This window comes from Nycticebus coucang, chromosome 11 (assembly GCF_027406575.1).
Source record: "Nycticebus coucang isolate mNycCou1 chromosome 11, mNycCou1.pri, whole genome shotgun sequence".
In the NCBI taxonomy this organism is placed as follows: Eukaryota; Metazoa; Chordata; class Mammalia; order Primates; family Lorisidae; genus Nycticebus; species Nycticebus coucang.
In genome coordinates this window covers 40463149-40485265 of record NC_069790.1, presented here as the reverse complement: position 1 = coordinate 40485265, position 22117 = coordinate 40463149, and the positions used below count along the sequence as shown (strand labels likewise).

At 36.0% G+C, this 22117-nt stretch overlaps 1 protein-coding gene across 7 annotated transcripts in view; it reads left to right on the top strand.

The window, feature by feature from the left end:
* HDAC9 (histone deacetylase 9) overlaps positions 1-22117 on the top strand; it is a 1013994-nt gene that overhangs the window by 961972 nt on the left and 29905 nt on the right. For all 7 annotated transcript variants that reach the window (XM_053609475.1, XM_053609477.1, XM_053609481.1 and 4 more), the window contains one exon: positions 8692-8776. In XM_053609475.1, the coding sequence (XP_053465450.1) occupies positions 8692-8776 (85 nt within the window). The remainder of the gene's footprint in view (positions 1-8691; positions 8777-22117) is intronic.

Here is a 22117-nt window from a genome sequence, read left to right as displayed (position 1 = left end):
TTTTATTTCACAAGTCTCTGTCTATTCTTGTGATATCATCAAGCTATCTTAGTTACCGTAGTTTTATAGGAAGTCTTGATATTAGGTAGAACAAGTCCCCTGGTTTGTTTTTCTTCTTCAAGACAGTTTTGGGATTGACAATGTTTGGCTGTTCTGTGTATTCATGTAAAATATTAGAATCAGCCTTGGAAGTCCTACAAAACACATGTAAATGGATATAAATGAATTTAGGCTACCAATAAAAGCAAAGATTATCACATTGTAATAAGAAATGCTGATTAAGGGGACAATTTCTGTAATACAATGATAAAGAATAATTAAATGAAAATAATTTTGTTAAAAATTAACTGCAAAAACTAACTAAAAGAGAGTTCATGTGGCTATATTAATATCAGACGAAATGGATTTTAAGTCAAAAAAAGAATAGAGATAAATAGAGTTGCTTCATAATGGTGAAGTATCCCATTAACCAAGAAGATAAAGTAATTCAAATTTTATGTGTCTAATATAGCTTCAAAACATATCAAACAAAAATTGAGATAATCAAATGAAAAATAGGCAAAACCTCAATCGTAATAAAATATATTAATGTGCCTTTCAGTAATTGATAAAACAAGGAGACAATAAAAGGGAATAGGGATGTCGAAGATCTAAATCCTTTAATAAACTTTCCATAATTCAAATATATAAAAAATTACAGAAATATATCTAAAATTGCAGAATATTCCTCTTTTCAAGAACATTTTTAACATTTTCAAAAATAGACTACATATGAAACATAAGGCAAGTTTCAATAAATTTCAACTAATTGAATTCATACTGAGTACATCCTTTCCAAATGAAAGAATTTTACTTTTTAGTGAAATTAAACTAAAACCAGCATTAAAAGATAATTAGAAAGTTTCATGTATTTTGATATTCTAAATATACTTTAATACATGTGTCCAAAGCAATCAAAATGAACATTAGAAAATATTTTGAACTAAATGATTGTGAAAATATAAAATATTAAAGGTTGTGTGAAAACAAACCTGAAATTTATAAATCTGAATTTAAAGAAATTAATTTTAAGTATATTTATTAGAATAGAAGAAACCTGGCTTGGAGCCAGTAGCACAGTGGTTACGGCACCAGCCACAAACACCGAGAGTGGCAGGTTCAAACCTGACCTGGGCCAGCTAAACAACTGCGACAAAAAAAACAGCCAGCATTGTGGCAGGCGCCTGTAGTCCCAGCTACTTGGGAGACTAAGGCAAGAGAATTGCTTCAGCCCAAGAGTTGGAGATTGCTATGAGTGGTGACACGACGGCACTTTACCGAGGGCGACATAGTGAGACACTGTCTCAAAAAAAATAAAGAAAGAATAGAAGAAACCTTAAAATTAATGAAAGCATCTATCCCTTACAATTAGATAATCTAACCAAAAAATTGAACACAAAGGAAACATGAAGAAAAAATAAAATAATGAAATAAAAAGCAAGCATGCAATACGTAAGATCTTTAAAGTGAAAGTGTGGTTCTTTGAAGTTAGTGATGAAATTGACAGAACTTTACCCAGGCTGATCAACTAAGAAAGCCAAACACTGGGAAGGGAAAGGGGGACTTTACTACACAGTTTAGTGGCATTAAAGGATTAGAAGAGAATATTAAAAATTACTTTTCAAAAAATTTTTAACAATTTATTTAAAGTGGAAAAATTATTTATAATCTTGAAAAACTGAATAAAGAAGACAAAAATTTTGAATGGTCCTATAATTATTAACAAAATTCAATCTTTTTATAATTTGAATCTTTAATACTAAAGTTTTTCAGGGAAGAAAACCAGATCTATATGGCTTCATCATTGAATCAAAGGGGTAAGAAAACTTCACACCTGATTTTCTGAGGGTTGTATAATACTGATTCTCCCCCCAAACCAATATAACATAATAAGGGAATATTCTAAAATAATCTTGCTCACAGTCATAGTAGTTAAAATCCTAAAGAAAATGTTAGCAATTTATCAATATCTTAAATAACCATAAAATGGGATTGTTCCCAGAAATTTATTAACTTTTGAAAATAAGTCATCATAATTTACCACATCAAGAGAATGAAGAAATAAAATATAACCACTTCAGTAATGAACAATTTTTTCTAATAATAAAAGAAAAATTTGGCCAGGCATAGTGGCTTGCACTCACAATCCCAGCACTTTGGCAAGCCACAGTGAGAGGATCACTTGAGCCCAGGAGTTTGAGACCAGCATAGGCAACATAGCAAGACCCCTGTCCCCACCCCCACCCCCCCACGAATATTAGCCAGGCTTGGTGGCACAGACCTGTACACATGCAGTCTAAGCTACTTGGAAGGCTGAAGCCAGAGGAGCCCTTGAGCCCAGGAGTTCAAGGTTACAGTGAGCTATGATCTTGCCAATGCACTTTACCGTGGGTAACAAAATGAGACCCTATCTCCAAAATAAAAACAAAACAAAATTTTAAAAAAGAGAGAAAGAAAAAGAAAAAAATTAGAAAAAATTTATTAACTTAATAAACAACATCTACAAAAAAATTCTATAGTATAAATGAGATTTAAAGGTAAAATGTGGAAATTTTTCTTTAAATCAAAGGAAGATTTAAGAAAGTAAGATTCTCTTACTGCTTTATTTCCCCTCACTATCTTGGAATCTGAGATAGTGAAATAGGGTAAGAAAAATAAAAAAGCATAAAAACTAGAGAGGATTAAATAAAATTCTCATTATTCACAGATGACATATAACTATAATTGCAGAAAATCTATTACAATTATTTTCATTTAAATTATGAATTAATTTGTAAATTTAGCAAGATTGGTAGTTAATCACACTTCAATGAAAGTCAAAGAAAATTTAAAAATCAATTAAAAGGTCAGGTAAAAATCAGTGACATATCCATATGCCAGAGAATATTTATTTAAACTTTATTACAGAGAATAAAGTTTAAGAATACATTGGTTTTATGTAACTAGTTAACATTGGGGAAAACTGGATGAAAAGCATATGGGAATTCTGTACTGTCTTTGCCTCTCTATACATTTAAAATTATTTTAAGAATTTTAAGATAAAATTACATATATACAAACACACAATTCACAAAAACATCAAACATACCAAATTCTTAGAATAAATCTACTGAAAATATGATCCTATTAACAAAATTGTAAAGTATTTTTAGAGAAGTTTACAAACATTCAAATAAAATTAGAGAATATATTGTGTGTTTTGGAAATGAAGTCTAGATACGGTAAAGATGTCAATTCTGCCCAGATTAGACTAATGATTGACTTCAATATAGTTCATAAACTTTTATTTCTCATTCCATTTTATTCTCATGCCATTGCTTTTTTTTTTTTTTTCCTCACTCAGTTGGGAGTGATTTTTTTTTCTCTTTTCATGTGTTAGAACTGCCATTCTGCCTATGCTTGCTCTTGGTCTTTGTTTCTTTTCCACTTCTCAGAATTTCTGATTTATAGAAATACTCATCTCAAGAACACATATAACTACAGCCGACTGATTTTTGGCAAAGCAGACAAAAACAAACAGGAGAAAAGACACAGTTCAGTAGATGGTTCTGGGAAGATTGGATAGCCCATGCAGAAGAATGAAATTGGATTCCCTATCTCTCATCAGAATAGAGTACCCAGAAATAAAGCCAAATACCTATTACCAGCTAATCTTTAAGGATGCAGAAAAAAACATACACCAAGGAAAGGACAGCCTATTCATTAAATGGTGCTGGGAAAACTGGATAGCCACATGCAAAAGAATGAAAGTGAATCCCTGTCTCTCAGGATACATAAAAATTAATTGAAGATGGATTAAAGCCTTAAATGTAAGACCCGAAATTATGAAAATTTTAGAAGACAACTTAGGGAAAACACTTCTGGACATTGGCCTAAGCAAAGAATTTGTGACTAAAATCTCAAAACAACAGCAAAAAGACAAATAAATAAATGGAACTTAATAAAACTAAATTTCTGCCTAGCAAGGTAAATAATCAACAGAGTAAACAATTTACGGACTGGAAAAAAAATTCACAAAGTATGTATCTGACAAAAGACTAAAATTCAGAATCTACAAAGAACACAAACAAATCAGTAAGACAAAAACAACCTCACCAAATAGTACTCAAAAGGCATGAACAGTGTAAAAACGTTCCCTTCTCTCCATAACCGCGCTGACATCTGCAGCTTTGGGACTTTGTAATATGGGTTATTCTCTCTGGGGTTAAGTGATATCTCAGGGTGGTTTTGATTTGCATTTTTCTGAAATCAAGGATGATGAGCATTTTTTCCCATGTGTTTATAACCGATTCCTCTGTCTTCTTAGGAGAAGGTTCTGTTCATGTTTCTTGCCCAATGATACATGGAATTGTTTGCTTTTTTGTTGTTGATTAGTTTGAGTTCTCTTCTGTAGATTCTGGTTGTAAACCCTTTGTTAGATTCATAACCTGTAAATATCTTTTCCCATTCTGAAGGTTCTCTGTTTGCTTTAATTGCTGTGTCCTTAGCTGTGCAGAAGCTTTTTAGCTTGATTGAGTCCCATTTATTTTTGTTGTTGCTGCAATTGCCAATGGAGTCTTCTTCATAAAATCTTTCCATAGGCCAATATCATTAAGAGTTTCCCCCATGCTTCCATGCTTTCTTCTAGAGTTTTTATAGTTTGTGTCTTAGATTTAAATTTTTTATCCATTGTGAGTTAATTTTTGTAAGTGGTGGAATGTGCAAGTCAAGTTTCAGTCTAAATCTATTGAAATAGAGATTTAAAAAATTTAAAAACAAAATATTACCATAAAAGAGAGAAATACCTGTCTATGTGTCAGAACCCTGTCAATGAACAGGAAAGATTGTCTGGAAGCCATTCAGGGTGTTTCAGTTTAGAAAACAAAATGATTATCACTATTCTTCTGATTCTTCACTTTAAAACTATGCCCTGGTTATAGGAGGCAACCAAGAGGAAGAACCCACTCCACTTCAATTTGTTAGCTGTGGAGAGAAGACTAAAGGTCATCTCTCCATGTTTTCTTTCAATTAATTCTTCTCTCATTCATTCAACATTTTCAAAACATACCTACAATAGACAGGGTCTGTCTTTGTCTTTGCATTGCTCACAACAAAGTAGAGATTGGCAGACATGGTTGACTACAATACAATGTGCTTGGTAAACAAGAATATTTATGAGAAAAGGGGCCATAGATTTTTGGGAAATCTATATTCCACATCTATATATATTCCATATATATATGGATATATATTCCATATATATATAGAACAACAATTTTCTCTATCAGAGAATTTGAGGAGCAGATAATACTTATGTCCGTTCTTGAATAATTAGTAAGTTTTCACCAATTCAAAGGAGGGTGGATAAAATAGAAGTCAGAGGGAAGAGAATGGGTAAAGGTCCAGAAGTATAAAAAATACTTGGCATATTTGGGAAATATCAAAACATAACATAAAAGTTAACAAGAGTATTTAATAGATTCTTTGCTGGTTTGATACATACAACCATCTTCATATACTTGTTATATTTGCATGAACTCTTTTTTGCTTATTTTTGTTCTTTTCTGAATCATGCAAATAATAGCTGATTTTCATGTCTCATGAGTACAGAGTGAGTGGCTTCTCCAAGGATATCTCTTCCCTCTTTAATAAATGGATCTTAGCCAACTAAAATGATTTTTGATCATTAAAATGATCTTGATTCTATAAACCTAAAAATTACTTACTCACAAAGTTATACTGGCACAATTTCTATGGTATTTAAAAACCGCTATAGAAATTTCATGGTATGTGCAACTTAACAAACATCTGAATTGTGTCAATGCAGTATTGCAACTTTCTTTATAAGATACAGAAAAGTAAACCTGCCAGTTTCTGACCCAGCAAATTTGTACAAAGAATTGCTGTAAGTGATGGTGTGGTTAAGCTTTAGATAATATAAAGTTGGATGAAAACTGCATTAGTCAAGAAGTTGTGTTAAAATTATCTAATATATCTTATAACTCCATGATTATTATCATTACTTCACAGAATTGCTCAATAGAAATGGCATGATGGCTGTGCAATTTTCCTACATCTGCATCTGCTTTATCTTACTGGATTTTTTGCATGCAAAAGTTCTCTTGTTTGCATAACTTACTTCCTTATTTATCTTTTAATAACTCTTACTAACACTGATTAGCCTCAATAGTCAATGTTTTTGCTACATGTTCTTGGCCAAGCTAAATGTATGACACAACTTTACCACATATTCTTATTTTTTGATTCCACTTTATAAAAATGACTATTTAATATTATTTCATTAGTTAATGATTAGATTAATAATAATGACCAAAACTTATAAATATGTATTCAATGGATCCTTCTATCAGATGCTTATCAGTGCTTATAATTGTGAGTGATTAAATCAACAAACTCTCTAGAAAAGACATCTCAATTCTGTGTTCCTCCATACAAGGTCTTAATTTTATGAAAGCAGACTATAAATGCTGCTTGCCTTCTTGCCAAATGAGAAAATATTACCCATTACCTTCTCTGCAGAGCTACCAGAGGAAAAATAAAGTACCTACATTGAGAACTTTCTGAATTCAGCTCTGTCTGTTTGTATATAGTCAAAATGAAACAAATTGGGGCAATTTACTAAAGGTTAAATCCTCTAAATGACATTCACCTAAAACATGCAGGCAAATGATTCGGGAGGTTTAAATTAGCAATTTAATTGCCTTAATTCTCTGGATTGCTTTTCTAAGTAGACACAACACTTTCCCATCTAACTGAAGATTCCCACCTGGGAGTTTAGAAGTTTGCATTTTTACTCTCAACACGCTGAATCACGTTTGCTTTCTTCATAACTCAATCTTGAAAATGGCCCACAGACCTCAATGTGGGAGAGTCCAGTAGTTAGGTTTTTTACGTGTATGATCTGCCTGTAGCTTTCTTTTTTGGAGCCAGAACCTTTCTGATTGTCAGCATTTTTACTCTGAAGGCACAGGGAAGCTTTTTGAAGAACTAAAGATGTGAACATTGCCTTCTGCTTTTGTTCTTAAATATTTGAACATGGAGTGATGTTTCAGAATATTTTATTAGGAAAATGTACCTGGTTTTTATTAAAAATGATTTTCTCTGAGCTATGAGAAAGGAGTGAAAGGAAAGATTATTTATGAAGCAAGGTAGCTCAGTCAACCCTGCCTAATTCTTAAGAAAGTTTTCCAAGTAACCTTCAGCTTATGATTCAGTAATTCCTCTAAGAGAGTATTCCTAGGACAACATATTCTTGAAGATATGATCTGAATACCAAATTTTAGAAAATGATTTTAACAAATTTCAACCGTTTGAGATTTCAGAACCTTGCACTGACACTGAATGGTGGTGGTGGTAGGTTTTTCCCCTCTCACCAAACTGTATTGCAAATAAACCTTTTGATGTTTTAAAGGTTTTTCTTTGGCAGCTAAGAAAAACACTCTGGAAAGTTATATTTAGTGAATTTACCGGTGTATAAATATCCCTGAGCTAGTCTGTTATCCTGTGGCATCTGGAAGAAAGGTGCTATTGTTTTAGACTCATGATTGAAGTATAGAATAATCAACTCAGAGGGTCCCTGGGGGAAAGATTCACTCACATATGCTGTGGAAACTTGTAATCCCTGAATTTTTTTAGTTTTTCCTATAGACAAAGAGACATAGCTGAGTTGATGCTTTGATTCATCTAGTGACATCAGTTCCCATTCCTGCCATGTTATAGTTTGACATCCAGTTTTTATTTGAGACCATTAACTTTAAATTTTCTAAGAAAACTGATTGTTTTATTAATTCTCTCATTGCTTTCTGGGTCACAATAGCTGGACAGCTATTTTGTTTGCAAGTGCCCTGGCCGTGCACTTTCTGTGGCAACACATCAAGCTCATCACCAAGGCATTTCCAGGGACGCATTGTCAGACTTGAGTCTGGCAAATATGCTCCATAAAATTATTAAAGCTTTTCTTCATTTTTTGCTAAATAATATTTGCTGAGCTTCTCCGCGAAGATCTTTGAGCTTCTCCAAAAGATCATGACAGATTTGCAAGATAGGAATTTGTCCTGTGTTTACAAACAGACATCTGCATAGTAGAAATAAAGTGGATGTTAAATGAAACCACAGTTATTTGAGCTTTGGTTTTCTTTGAACCTTATCTGGATTACTTTAGTCCATTGACTAAGAGCAGCTGTGTGCCGTGGCTTTCCATGATGTAGTGTACAAATGTGCAAGGTAACCAGATACAAAAACACGGCCAAAGTGTGGATAATAGACTGCCCACAGTCTGTCTCTTGCAACTTCCCTAAGGTTTCCTGTGCAAGGCCCAGCTGCATATACAGACATGATGGAATTTGGTTTGTAAGAAACCTACAGAAATTACACAGATAACTCAGATTTTTAATGAATAATACACAGACATGCACCTGCTTTAGAGACTTCATAGATTAGTCTTGTGACCAATGGAAAAGCCCCTTGGAATTCAATTACATGGATGCAAAACCAAACAAAACTGGCTACACGATTAGAACTAACATCAGCAAAATGTTAACTAGTTCTTGGAGCAAGGTTTTCTGAGGCTTAGGTTGTTTCGATTTGCTTTGCTTCGGTGAGACTTCCTATAAAGTCATAATATTCTGCTCATATTATCTACTATTCTTACAGCTGGAGCCGCTGGCAGAAGATATTCTCCACCAAGCCCCGAATAGGAACGCTGTTATTTCTTTACAGAAGATCGCTGAAATTCAAAGTATGTCTTTAAAGTTTTTAAAACATTTCTGACCAGGTAAAAGTAATGAAAAGTGTATTGAGAATTGGAATAAAAATAAACATATTTATTTAGAGTTTTTATAATTTGCAGTATGTTCTTCCTAAGGGTCTTACCACATCGCTCTAAATGTGGCAATCTTGTCGCCTACTGATGACGTAACACAGAGACTCTAGATTTAAAATCTTGTTTTTCTCATATGTTTCAGGCACTTATTTTTTTCCCATTACTAACCACTAACCATTCACCTAAAACAATGAAATGAATACAGCAATTGGGATTATATAGTCCAGTCTTAACTAAGGGTATTTACTTCTTAATGATGTTGGAATCTAACAATCGCTTACTGGTTTAAAGTTGTTGAGAGAGAAAAAATTTAAGGAGAAAACCTCTCTGTGGAAAAAGTCAACTTCAGGAAGTAGGGTAAGTCAGGGATTTTCTAACTATCCAATTTCTCTCTCTTTCTGAGTAACAAATTAACATGAAGGGAAAGGCCAAATGGCAAAATTAGGTATTAACGAGAATCAGGAAAATGCTTAGCTTTGCTATTGTCCTATAGAAGCGTTTTTAAAACACTATTGAAGAAGTCACCTTCTAGCCATCCTTTAAGCTAGTTTGGAGATAAGGGTGTGATTGGAGTTATATTGCCCACTCATCGGATGCTGTGAATATTTATGAATCATGCTATACAGAAATGCAAAATAATCCCTCCTTTTACTCAGTCTCACACTTGCCTGGATTGAGGGCCATATGTACCTAATAAATGTTTATTAACTACATGTCCTCACTGAAATAAACTATAAATTTCTAATATTTTTGGAGAACAGAAAAATAAACTTTCAAATACTGGGGCCCACTGCACAAGTCTCTAATACAAGGTCTAAGATAAAAGAACTGACAGAGGCAAGGCAGGGAAGGCTGGAGATGATTTCATACACTTGAGTAGAAAATCCTGTCATTGTCCTGGCTTTTTCTCATTTCCATTGAGGGTAGATTAAAAGGGTCTATTACACATCATTCGAGATCTCAAAGCCAGGAATGCTGGAGTGATCTTTGACTGCGTTCTCCTATTTGTCTAATCCGATGTGATCTAATGTCCTAGCAATGACATTCTGCTGCATAGCTTTTTCCTTTCACCACTGATGTTTTCAAGTCACTGTACAGGCTTCAGTAGCCAGGCAAACCCGTTTGACTCTTGAGAAGGATGTGCTTTGCTATCAAAGCTCACTGCATAAGAATCCTGCCATTATGGGTTGTCAATTCCTCTCTTCTGCTACAAACTGCATTTCACACCACCCAACGATGATCCCTTCTCCCGTTTCCTTCTAAATTCTTAGTGATTACTGCATCCAACTGGATAATTAAAAAATTCTGTAACTTCTCAGGACGAACATGTGGAGTTGGAGCAGTGATAATTGATTTTTAATTGATTATTTGAAATTGTTGTATATTTAGAAGTCAGTTATTCCTGGTTCCTTAATGTGATGATAATCAGCAGGAGGATTGGAATCATATTTTTTCATCTCTGGTTTCCCTCCATAAAGGGTTAGCAACAGGGAGGTGGTTTGAGGTGCCTGGGAGCCAGAAAAATGGAAGGAGGCAGATTTGAGTAGGTAGGATTTGAGTAAGTCTTCAAGGCATAAGGAACCAAAGCTTGCATAAATGGAAGCTTCCAAAACAGAGCTCCTATGTCTGAGTTAAGGATATTTATTGGGTATTTTTATTGGTCTACCTAGCATCCGTGCCCTCCTCACATCCAGGGGAGCTATCTGTAGTCTAACATTATATCATTCAACACACTTAACGCTGATTGCTTGGAAAATGGGTACATGACCCTGCTGACCAATGAGAATCAAGGCTGGCTTCCTGGGCATTCAATCTGTGAAACCTCTGCGGCTTCACAGATTGAATGCCCAGGAAGCCAGCCAAGTGCCCATCGATCCATGAATGGATTAATAAATTGTGGTACATGTACACCATGGAAATTATGCAACCTTAAAGAAAAATGGAGACTTTACCTCTTTCATGTTTACATGGATGGAGCTGGAACATATTCTTCTTAGTAAAGTATCTCAAGAATGGAAGAAAAAGTACCCAATGTACTCAGACCTACTATGAAACTAATTTAGGGTTTTCACATGAAAGCTATAACCCAGTTACAACCTAAGAATAGGGGGAAGGGGGAAAGGGAGGGGAGGGAGGGGGGAGGTGGGTAGAGGGAAAGGGATTGGTGGGATTATACCAGCCGTGCATCTTACAAGGGTATATGTGAAACTTGGTAAACGGTCTGTAAAGCTAGTGAATGATGCCCCATGATCATATCAATGTACACAGCTATGATTTAATAATAAAAAAAAAATTCTTACTAAGTTTTTTTCAGGTTTTCAGAGTATTATGGGGGTATAAACTTTTGCTAAGTTTTGAAGCAGCAGCCCACATTTTCATTTTGCACTGGGCCCTGCAAATTATGAAAGTCAGGGTGACGATGATGCAGTGATAGCACCATCACCACTAGCCTTGTGGTGAGAAGGAACCACGTGAAGGGTCGAGGTCATTAAAGAAAAGACAAACCCATGAAAGAAAGGCGATGTCTCACCATTTGGAACATGGAAGGGACGTGGTTTGGTACTGCCACTCTGACCGCCCTGTGGTGCAGCGTTGTGATTGTGATTCTAATTGTGTGTCTTTGACCTGCTCTTCTAGACTCAAGGATCAGAAAAGAGCTGTATAATGTTCATGGAGCCATGAAATCGAGTGTTATTTCAGAGTCTCAAACTTCCTAATGACTTAGAGAATTAAAATTACAATTGTGGGCTCTTAAATTAGCAAACGATATTTGATTTTTTCACACTACATGAAATTCCCTATCTTGGATCCTACTCTTCCATCTGAGAAGCTCCTGTGGCACTCTGGGCCCTTGATTGGGCTCTCCCTTACCCCCTTAATGGAGAAAAGTACACAGGACAGGCCACATAATTTGTGAGGTCCAGTTAAAAATGGAAGTGTGTAGACCTTTCCTTGTTAAAAAGTTATTAATAATTTCAAGAAGGTGACAGCAGAGCACTGACCCAAGCATGGGCTCTGGTGAGCTAGGAGCCCTTTGCAACTGCACAGGTGACCTGCTATAAAGCCGCCCTGAAGGTATTCTTTGTTTAACAGGAGCACTTCCTCTTCACACAGGCCTCTGAGTGTCACGCAGGTGCCTCCTTTCAACTTCAGGAGGTGTTGGGATTTCAGCCCACCTTTTACCCCTGGTTCTGAAGGATTCTTTTGTACTGCAGTTTGGAACTAAGTATCAGAAAACTATGTAAATGTTAAGAAGCAGGCCTTGTAGCATGTGGGAAACATTCAGGCAAGTTTCTAGATAGCTTCGTCCCAGGGCACAGAGCAAGGTGCTGACAGGCCTTGTGTGAATTTCTTTTTGAGAACTGAGCCCCCCAGCTGAGGGTATGCAGGTGCTAGAGGCGGTGATTAGCATTGGCCCCTTGCCTGGCCACGTGTGTGAGTATTTTGCAGCAGGATCTCCCTGTTGTTCTGTCTTTGTTTACGTTGCTCATGTAGCTGAGGAGAAGGGACCTTACAAGGCCACAACAGGGCAACCATCCTCCTGACAGGTGAAGGCCCTCTCCTGATGGGAGAGAGTTGGGTTTCATCTTGTATATAAGATTAAACTATTTTAGAAATTGCAAAAGGGAATTATGATTTTAACAGAGCTTCATGTTATTCTTCAAAAAGTTGAAAATATGATTCAGCTATCCCTTTTGCCTGTATTTATCCAAAATAATTGAAGTCATAATCTCAAAGAGATATCAGCACTTCCATGTGTATTGCAGCACTACTCAGGGTGGCTGAGAGACGGGGGAAAGAAAATGTCCATTAATGGGTGAATGGGTAAAGAAAATATGGCATACATCAAAAACAGAATACTATTCAGCCTTTAAAAAGGAAGTTCTGCAATCCGTAACATTTAGCATAATATCCTTTCACGGCAAAGATTATTTTTGCTGATATTCCAGTGTTTTTTTACTTGCCGTGTCTTTTGCAGTGTCTGACATGTCATGGGTGCTCTGCAAATATTTGTTGAATGAATGAATCAGCCACGCTTTTTTTTTCTTAAGCCCAGATTGATTTTTTTTTAACTAACCTAAGATCAGAGACAAAGAAGAGCAGTGACACCGTATGAGAGCCCATTTCTTCTCCCTCTTTTACTACCCATGAGGATGAGTCATCTATAAATTAGGAAGAAAAAAATTACTTCTGTAAGCTCCCATTCCCATGGCTAAGTTGGAGGTGGCAGTTCTCAGAGCTGAATCTTGTATATAGCTGGCTGCCTTCAATCACTGGTAAGTGATGTCAGGGAAGAGTTGGTCCAGAATAGTATAAGGGCTCTCCAGAATTCCTGCGCCTTCAGTTACTTACAGAATCCATGCAACATTGGTGGATTCTCCTCCATAGCATGATTAAGAAGCAGAGGTCTCAAAGGCCAATCTTCAAACCATTGTTGGCCCATGGTAACTTTTTCATTGGTTTTGAAGGGGAAGAATCAAGAAGTAAGTTCTCCATAAAACTAATTTATTTAGTTTGAAAGACTATAATTTTAAGTTCTAAAAACGTATTATGAATATTGATTTTGACCTGTGAAACCCCAAAATAGGAGAACCACAAACATAGAGCCATAGTTTCCCTCTATTTATTTAAATTTCTTGGTAAGAATAATGTTCCTTTCAAGTGTCAACCAATCTTGTAGACTTCCTGCCTAACATAGTGATAGTCATCGTGTCTTTTGACTTGTGGATTAAGGAAAAACATATGCATACAAGGATGCTTTCAAAAATTTGCTGCAACCCTCCAGTGGTTTGCCATTGATAAGATGAAAAACACTAGTGTAGAAGACTTAACCATGAAATGAATTCCAATATAATCCTCTCCTCCACTCACCAGCCACGTATCGATGGGCAAGCCACTTCTCTGAGGAATTTCAAGATGGATGGCATGGTACATCACCGTGCTGCTTTTCTAAGTAGGTGCTACTGTGGCAACAAAATGACAGAAAGCAGAATCACAAAAGAACGGTAGGAATTTTCCCCCTCAAGTCCACTTTCATTTTCTCCCCATTCTAGGGATTCTCCCTTGTTTAGAGAATCGCCATCTTCTTAGAAATCCTTATTATGCCAATCAAGGCAAACTGGTGACATAGACCAAGATGAGGAAGGGACAGTAACTGGGAATTTCACTACATGTTCTGGTCAACCCTATTTCATTAAATGGAAGTGCAACTTCCATGTTTCCTGTACACAAAATTTGGCAGTATAGTTAATCCTCTTTTTTTTAAAACTCACATGCACACACATGCACACACACAGTATTATTTAGGGCAATGAGAAGTGAATTTATAATTCTCTAAATTTGTCCAACTTTGAGGACAATTTGTTGCAGAAGGCGAGTGTTGCAAGTAAATATGTAGTTGGCTACAGAGTAATCAGTTGTGTGCATGGTTCCAGAATACTCTTTCTCACGTTCTAGGGAGAGAAGAATGAAATGAGGTTTTCTCCCAGATTTTCTCTGGGAGAACAGCAGCAAGAATATTTGACGCCTGTTCCTCGTCACAACTGTACTTCATGTATGTTTTGTGTCTGTGTTACTGAGTGACTGACGGCCTCCTTCTCCTCCTCCTTCCCTGATTGTCATTGTTCTTTACTCTTATTCCTCGTCTTCCTCTAAAAAAGGACAAAGGAATTCTAAATTCGTTGATTTTATTTTTTACTCTATTTCCCATGGGAGATAGCTAGTTGGAAAAATAAACTATATAAATAATGATGCTATTGTGTTAGAATGGATAATTGGAGTAGGTGCTATCTAGTTTTTTCTATGATTAAGAGATCTGGATACCATTAATTAGTGAAAGGAGCTATTAAAGAAGGTAAGACCTGATGTAAAGATAACAACCATTGTCTTTTTAAATCCAATTTATCATTCTCTCTCATCACCATGATACACTCTACCTACCCACCCCCCAAGGAGAAGGGTAATTTACATCAGATAATGCAGGAGAAAATCCAGATTGTTTCTAAGCTGAAAGGAATTTGTATACATCTCTTGCTGTGGGGAAAATTGTCTAATATTTTGACCTCATGGGACTGTGCACACAGTTAAAAGCATTGTTGCCCCAGATTGCAATGCGTGCTGCATAAATCTTCCCACAGTCTTTACCATCTTCTTGACTCCATTCTAAGGCGCTAACCCAAATCAGATTTCTTCTTTTCTTTGTCTCTTCTTATGTCATTTGATTTACTGCCATTTCTCTTGTCTCTTGTCTTCTCTCTCCTCATTTTATTCCATTGAGATCCAGGGGAGAAGGACAAGAAAACATTTCCATTGTTGGAAAGGAGCTTTTAACTCAGAAATTTGAGGTTTTATTTCAAGCAGGGAAGAAGCATGATCAAACCTGAGTTTCAGAAGATCACTGTGCCTGCACTAAGGGCAAAAGATTAACAAGGCTGTGTTACAAGACGTAAGCAGCTTAATTCAGAAGAATTGTCACAACACAAGTTTGGTAATTAGTTGGCATGAAGAACATTAATAACTTCCAGATTTTCTGACTTGGAAAATGGAGATAGCAATGGTTACCTCCTGAGGTAGGTAACATTGAGAAAGAAAAGTTTCACAAGAAAATAAAAAGTATTATTAGATGTAAGAAAAAGAAGCTTTTGGCCTGGTGCAGTGGCTCACACCTGTAATCCCAGCACTCTCGGAGGTCAAGGGTGGTAGATTGCTTGAGCTCAGGAGTTTGAGACCAGCCTGAGCAACATTGAGACCCTGTCTCAAAAATAGCCAGGCACAGTGGCAGGCACCTGTAGTTCCAGCTACTTGGGAGGCCGATGCAACAGGATCACTTGAGCCCAAGAGTTTGAGGTTGCTGTGAGCAATGATGCCACAACACTTTACCAAAGATGACAAAGTGAGACTGTGAAGTAAAAAAAAAAAAAAAAAGAAAAGAAAGAAAGAAACAGAAACTTGGCCAATTGAAAGTCATGAACATTTGGGGGAAGGAAGCATGTTTCTAAACATTAATTTTTTTTGCCACACTAAAGATAAGAAGGTGCATTGAGTAAAATTATTTAGACCAGTGGTTCTCAGCCTTCCTAATGCCGTGACCCTTTAATACAGTTCCTCATGTTGTGGTGACCCCCAACCTTAAAATTATTTTCGTTGCTACTTCATAACTGTAATTTTGCTACTGTTATGAATTGTAATGTAAATGTCTGATATGCAGGAGACCCCCAAAGGGGTTGCGACCCACAGCTTGAGAACTGCAGATTTAGACAATGCAAATTCTGTAAGCTTTTTATTTTTTTTGCACTTTTTGGCCAGGGCCGAGCTCTAACCCACCACCCCAGTTATATGGGGCTGGCGCCCTACTCCTTGAGCCATAGGCGCTGCCCCAAATTCTATAAGCTTTTAGCAAATAATAGAATAGTAATTATTGAGTGCTTACACGGTACTATTCTAAGAACTGCTGCTAATGTAAATTAATTCATTTAGTCTTCTCAACAACACTATGTGGTGGGTACTATTTGATTTCTAGATCTCTGCCATATAAACTGGGGCACATCAAGATTAATTAAATCTCCAAGGTCACACCATGGAGTGGGCAGCCTGGCTGGAGGATCTTCCCTCTAAGTCACAGTGTTACACCATCTCACAAATCATTTCATTCCTTTTTTAAGTTTTGTGTATACTTTTCCCCATTTCTTCCCAAAATAAGAGGTTTAAGAAAAATTTACTTAAAATTTGGAATTTTGGAAGCTCTGGCTCATTGGGGTGTAGCCACAGTCAGATCTGGAAGTTCACTGCTGAATTACAAGGAGCCGTGGATCTATGAATCCACTTTGGAACCCCTTGTAAACTTGCAAAATTCATCTAATCAGAAAAAAATGCAAGGATTGGCAGAATTTCAAATCCCTGCCCTGTTGAGTTTAAAACCCTGACTGTTGTCAGGTGTGAGCTGCTATTTGTCATATATTCTTTGGCTTTAGTCGGAGGCCTTGACGTTAGAGCCCTGGGCCAGGCAGACCTTCATTGAGGAAAAACAGCATTAGGCGTTTTCCCCCCGCCAGCCCTCGCTTGTATCAGCGCCAGGTCAAACTCGTACACATGGCTTTTGGAAAGCTGATTTTGAACTTCTAATTAACCATTCTCTTGAACTGTTGAAACTCTTGTTATTGTGTGGTGGAGCCATAATACTAGACTGTACCAGAATATAAAGGAAAATCTGCCATCTGCATAGAGACTTAAATTGTCTTGGTAACTTTTTTTTATTTCAACTGCATCTGCAATTAGGAGAGGTTTTTTTTTTTTTTTCTTTTTCACTCAGATTTCTAGCAAGGCAAAACTAATCTAATCAAGAGAATAAATAAAACAATACATTTTTCTAGAACTGAAAACTCTTTACAAATGCCATTCTTGCTATTATATACTCAGCTGTTAGCATACAGATGAGACTCGCACATACGCACCTGATAGGATTCACTGAGAGGTGGCATGTGGGGAGGTCAGGCTTGAGGGAAGATCATTTGCTAAACATTTACATACAGAGGGGGCCATAATAATGTATACACATTTTAAGAAAGGAAAAAATGTATTAAAATCGTAATACTCAATATATGCGGATAATAAAAGATGAACACAAGTCACATTGAACACCTCTTGTAGTTGCGGAAGTCAAATGTGACTTGAATATTACAATTTTAATACAGTTTCTTCCTTTCTTTAAATGTGTGTACAGATTTTTGGCACTCTCTGTATATTATCTCTGGTCCTCACACGATTCCTCAATGCATAGTTATTTTTGTCATTTTATTTATGAATAAATGGAGGATTAAAAGTTTAGGAAGATTTTTGAAGGTATTTCTTCTATAAGTAAGCAGTAAAACAAGGTTTTAATCCTGGTCTGGCTGTGGTGGCAAAAGCCCATTTTCTTTGTATTCTTATTCCCACTCCATTTCAGAACAAGAACAGAATTCTTGACCAGACTTCCTATTCCCAAGTGTAGCAGAATAGATACTGTAACAAGCCTCTCCTAAAATATAATACAGTCCCCATGCATTGAAACAAACTATTTTAATACAGTATTGAGCTTGCTAGAATGTAAGGAATTAGGAGAGGGAGGAAATAAGCTGAGATTTAATAAGGAGCAGTCAGCAGTAAGTCACATAAAAACTGGGAGTACCCTGGAGGGTGTGATGACGTCAGTGCTGTAATGTGCAGGAAAGCCTAAGACCGGCAGGCAAGTTGGAACTGAATTTGATGGGTTCAAGGAGTTTTCGTCTTGGTCCATTCCTGGATTCTGGAAGAAGCCAGGAGGATTCCTTTCTGGAGAAAATTATTCCTAATTTAGACTCTCACATAATGCAATGATCAAGTCCAACAAAATGTGGGTTCAAATTAATAAATACATACATGTTTAATAAATGAACAAAATCAAGTGCATGAAGATGCAAGCCACTACAGAGAGTCAGCAGAAATGGGAAACACAGAATAATAAGCCTTATTTATGGTTTTTATATAAAGGAGGGGGATTACTTTTAAATAATAATGGATGAAGAATATTATTTTTCACTCCTTCATGGAACCGCACTAAAATAATGATAGAATTTCTTTCTTTTTTTTTTTATGGCATACACACATAGGATGCCTTAAAGAATGAGAAAGGAAATAATAAGAATCTATATAGCAGATGACCCTGTGTTACTCTGTTAGCTAGCCTGGAAAACACTGAACCATAAACCACCCCTGGAAGGCGTCTCTCTGCCAGAGATGGAGACATCAGGTCATTAAACTCATGCCATGGGATTGCTGACCTGCACGCTCAAGACTCTATTTTATTTTCTGGTTTTTAGTTCCTCATTTCTCCTCATTCATGCCTTCTTTTCTGTCTTTAATTCTTTCTCTGACCAGCTTAAAGTTAATTTTCCCTTCTGCATTTCAATCTATGATGCAAACAACTTTCTCCAAAAGAATGGACCAAAAATGCAGGTCTGCTGGAGATTGTTATGAAGTGTATGTAGCAGTCTGACCTCTTGTAAACTTATTATCACTGAACTCAAATGGGCTCATTACAGTCTTTCTGCCTGTACTCTTGAGCACACTGACCTTCCTTTAATTCTATTATCGTACTCTTCTTCCATGGTCAAGTCCCTTATATGTTTTTTCCCCATCATTTATTCTTTCCAGTACTTAACTCCTATGTACCCTTCATGTACCAAATTAATATTGTCCTTCATCAGAGACATATCTTCTGACCACCAACCAAGATCAGATTCCCATATCTTATAATTTCATAGAACCCTTTACCTTCATTTCAGTAGCTTTCAGGTGTGAGGCAATACTGTGATCATTTGACTAATTCTATAACATCTATGAAAGTATACATATCTTTTATTTCTGCCATCAGAATCCCTGGTACATAATAAAGCCAAAAATGTGATTTACTGGGGGATAGAAACAATCTTTTGAATATAAGTTGGTTTCCAACACAGGAAAATGATGATAAGATGCAAAGAATTACATGAACTGTTGTTTATCCTGCCAGGAACATTGTAGCTTTCATGAGAGTGCCACTTCTTTGATAAATTAACAAATTAACTTTTCAGTTAATTCATTAGTAGCTTCTGAATTGCATTCTTACAACTTTATAGTTGAGAGACTAACCTTTTCTTAAGAAAGCATGTCAGTTCATCTAACACCCCTTCATCTGACTTCGGCCTCCCCCCAAAATTCTAATATCCATGTTTGTCTATTTATAAGGAAGCAGTTCATTAATTGTATTATGACTTTTCTTTCTAGGAAATAGGGTTGTTCATTACTCACTAAAAATTAGGTTTCAAAGAAGTTTTGTTTCAACAAAACTGCAAGAAGTTTTGTTTCAACAAAATGCAACATCATATGCATTTTAGTTGTATGTGTTGGGAGATCGTATCTTGATGTAATGAGTTATGCACAAGCAATTTATTTGCAGGTGTAGGCAAAGACAACAAAGAAAGCGGAATAGTGAATGAGACAAGGAACTAAATGAAGTGTCTTTTGTCCAACTATTATTGCAGGTAGCTAGAGTTTAGTTGCTCTGGGGAAACTTTAGGAGCTAATGGAAAACATAGCTCAGAGTTATTTCACCTGAACTGAGACGGAGAGATAGCTATGCTCCAACTCAGAATGGTTTTTGCCCAATACCGCTCTTGCAGGACAGTATTTCCTGACTCCTCTGGCCAATCACAGAAGAAGAAGCCTCCAGCCGCAACTGAAAACTCTCCTTGCAAAGACATGCTTGTCTGGCAGATGGAGAAATCCGGCTGTGCCCACTGAAGTATTAAGGGCAAGGGTGCGCAGCCAAGGCACCGACAGTGGCTGTACAGTCCTAGTACTGTCTTGTTGCCCAGAGACAGTCTTGGTTTATGTCTATTGCCCCGGCGTCCTGTCCATATAGTACTCTTTGTTTCAGATTTTTCATTTTGAATGAAGTATAATTATCCATAGTTGAATTAAACTTTTTGCTTTAGCTTCTCATCTGAATGTGTGAGAGATGCATGAAAAATAAACAGAACTTTTAACCCATGGTTAAATCTATAAATTTACAATTGATACCCCATCTTCCTTTTTCCAGACCCACTTCCAATGAAACACTTTCTTTTTAAGGAAAGCAGGCAAGGTCCTCACTGATACCAGTTGTAAAGGACACCTGAATTTCTGGTCTGGGAGGTAATAGGAGGAATATTCAATTTGCTGCCAGTTGCCAGACCAGTTAGGTGTGCTGTAATCAGGGCTGCAGCTTTTGACAAATAGGAAGCTATAAGCTGCCAGAAGATAGGGTTGAAGAAAATATGGGAAATCAGAGGTTATGTGTGGATAGAATATGTTCAGGAAATAGAGCAGACCAGTCTTGCATGAAGCGTTTATACTCTGAAGTCTTTTGCCATAGAAGTTTTGTCAATTGCAACTTCACAAATGTATATTTACTTAAGTCTCATTACATAATTAATTTTGCTATCAACCCTATTGGCTTATATGAGCTCAAAAACAAATGTGCATGTTAATTCTAAAAATGAGTGCTCAATTTCTATTTCTCAACAAAGTTGATAATGAACATGTAACATGCACACCCCAGGTCTGTCACTATTCATTGTTCATCATGGGTACATGGTGCTCTCATAGATGAATACAATAGACACGGTGTTGTTACAGAAGCAGCAGCATCTACTTTAAAATCTAGTACTTATTGACCAAAACAAAACAAAAATAAAAACTAAGGCCAAAGGGAAAATTTAAGAAGTGTTACTGCAAAAGTTAACTCTGTAAAACATGACTACTTGTTCAGATAAAATGACTATGATTTAAAAGTTTTTGTTTAGATAAAGTGACTATTATTTAAAAGTTTTGAAATTGGTTTTAAATGACAAGGTTTTTTTTTAAGTTTGAAGGTGAAATAATAGCTGTTATTTGTTGACGCTATTAGAGGAATTTCTTGGTTAAGTGATAGTGTCCTTAATTGCTTCAAATCGAAAAATCAGTAAATTCTAATAATTGTTTGATATTTTTCATTAAATTTATGGAATCAAAGTAAAGCTTTTAGAATAAAGCTGATAAAAAAATAAAAAGGGGCATTATTGGGAAAGCTATTAAAAACTGTGGTAGCACTGACAGTAACGTCACTGAGTTTTTATTAATACACAAGTTCATATTTTGGTAGAGCACATCCTCTTAAATAATAAGAATGTGCTTGACATTAGTTATGGAATGCACAAAATCACTAAGTTTTTATAAGTAATTTCTTAAAATGTAGTTATAAAATTAATAAAATCTCTTTAAACGTCCCCAAAGCTTGATAGTCTACCATTGAAAATTTAAAGTGTTGTCAATTTTTTTACAGTTTTTATTTTTTTTGGGGGGGGGTTACTCAAAAAAAAAAAAAACTCCGCTGTTGGTAGTTTGAACCTGCCACCTCCAGTTATGGGGCTGGCACCCTACTCCTTTGAGCCACAGGCACTGCCCAGTATTGTCAATTTTTTAAAAAATTTATATAAACAGAGTTAGAGTGAATGAAATGCAGAGTTTTTTGAAATATGATTGATATTGATGACAAAATACAAAGAACTTCACCATAGCCATTCAAAATTTCTCTCTTTGCTTGGCATTACCAACTATCATGGAAAGGTTTTCCATGATTATTCTACAGTAATATGAAATAATATAAAATTTATTTTGCAAATGAGCTTTATAAATACTGGTTACTTTTTTCTACTTGGTTGGAAATCATTATTCAAAATACTC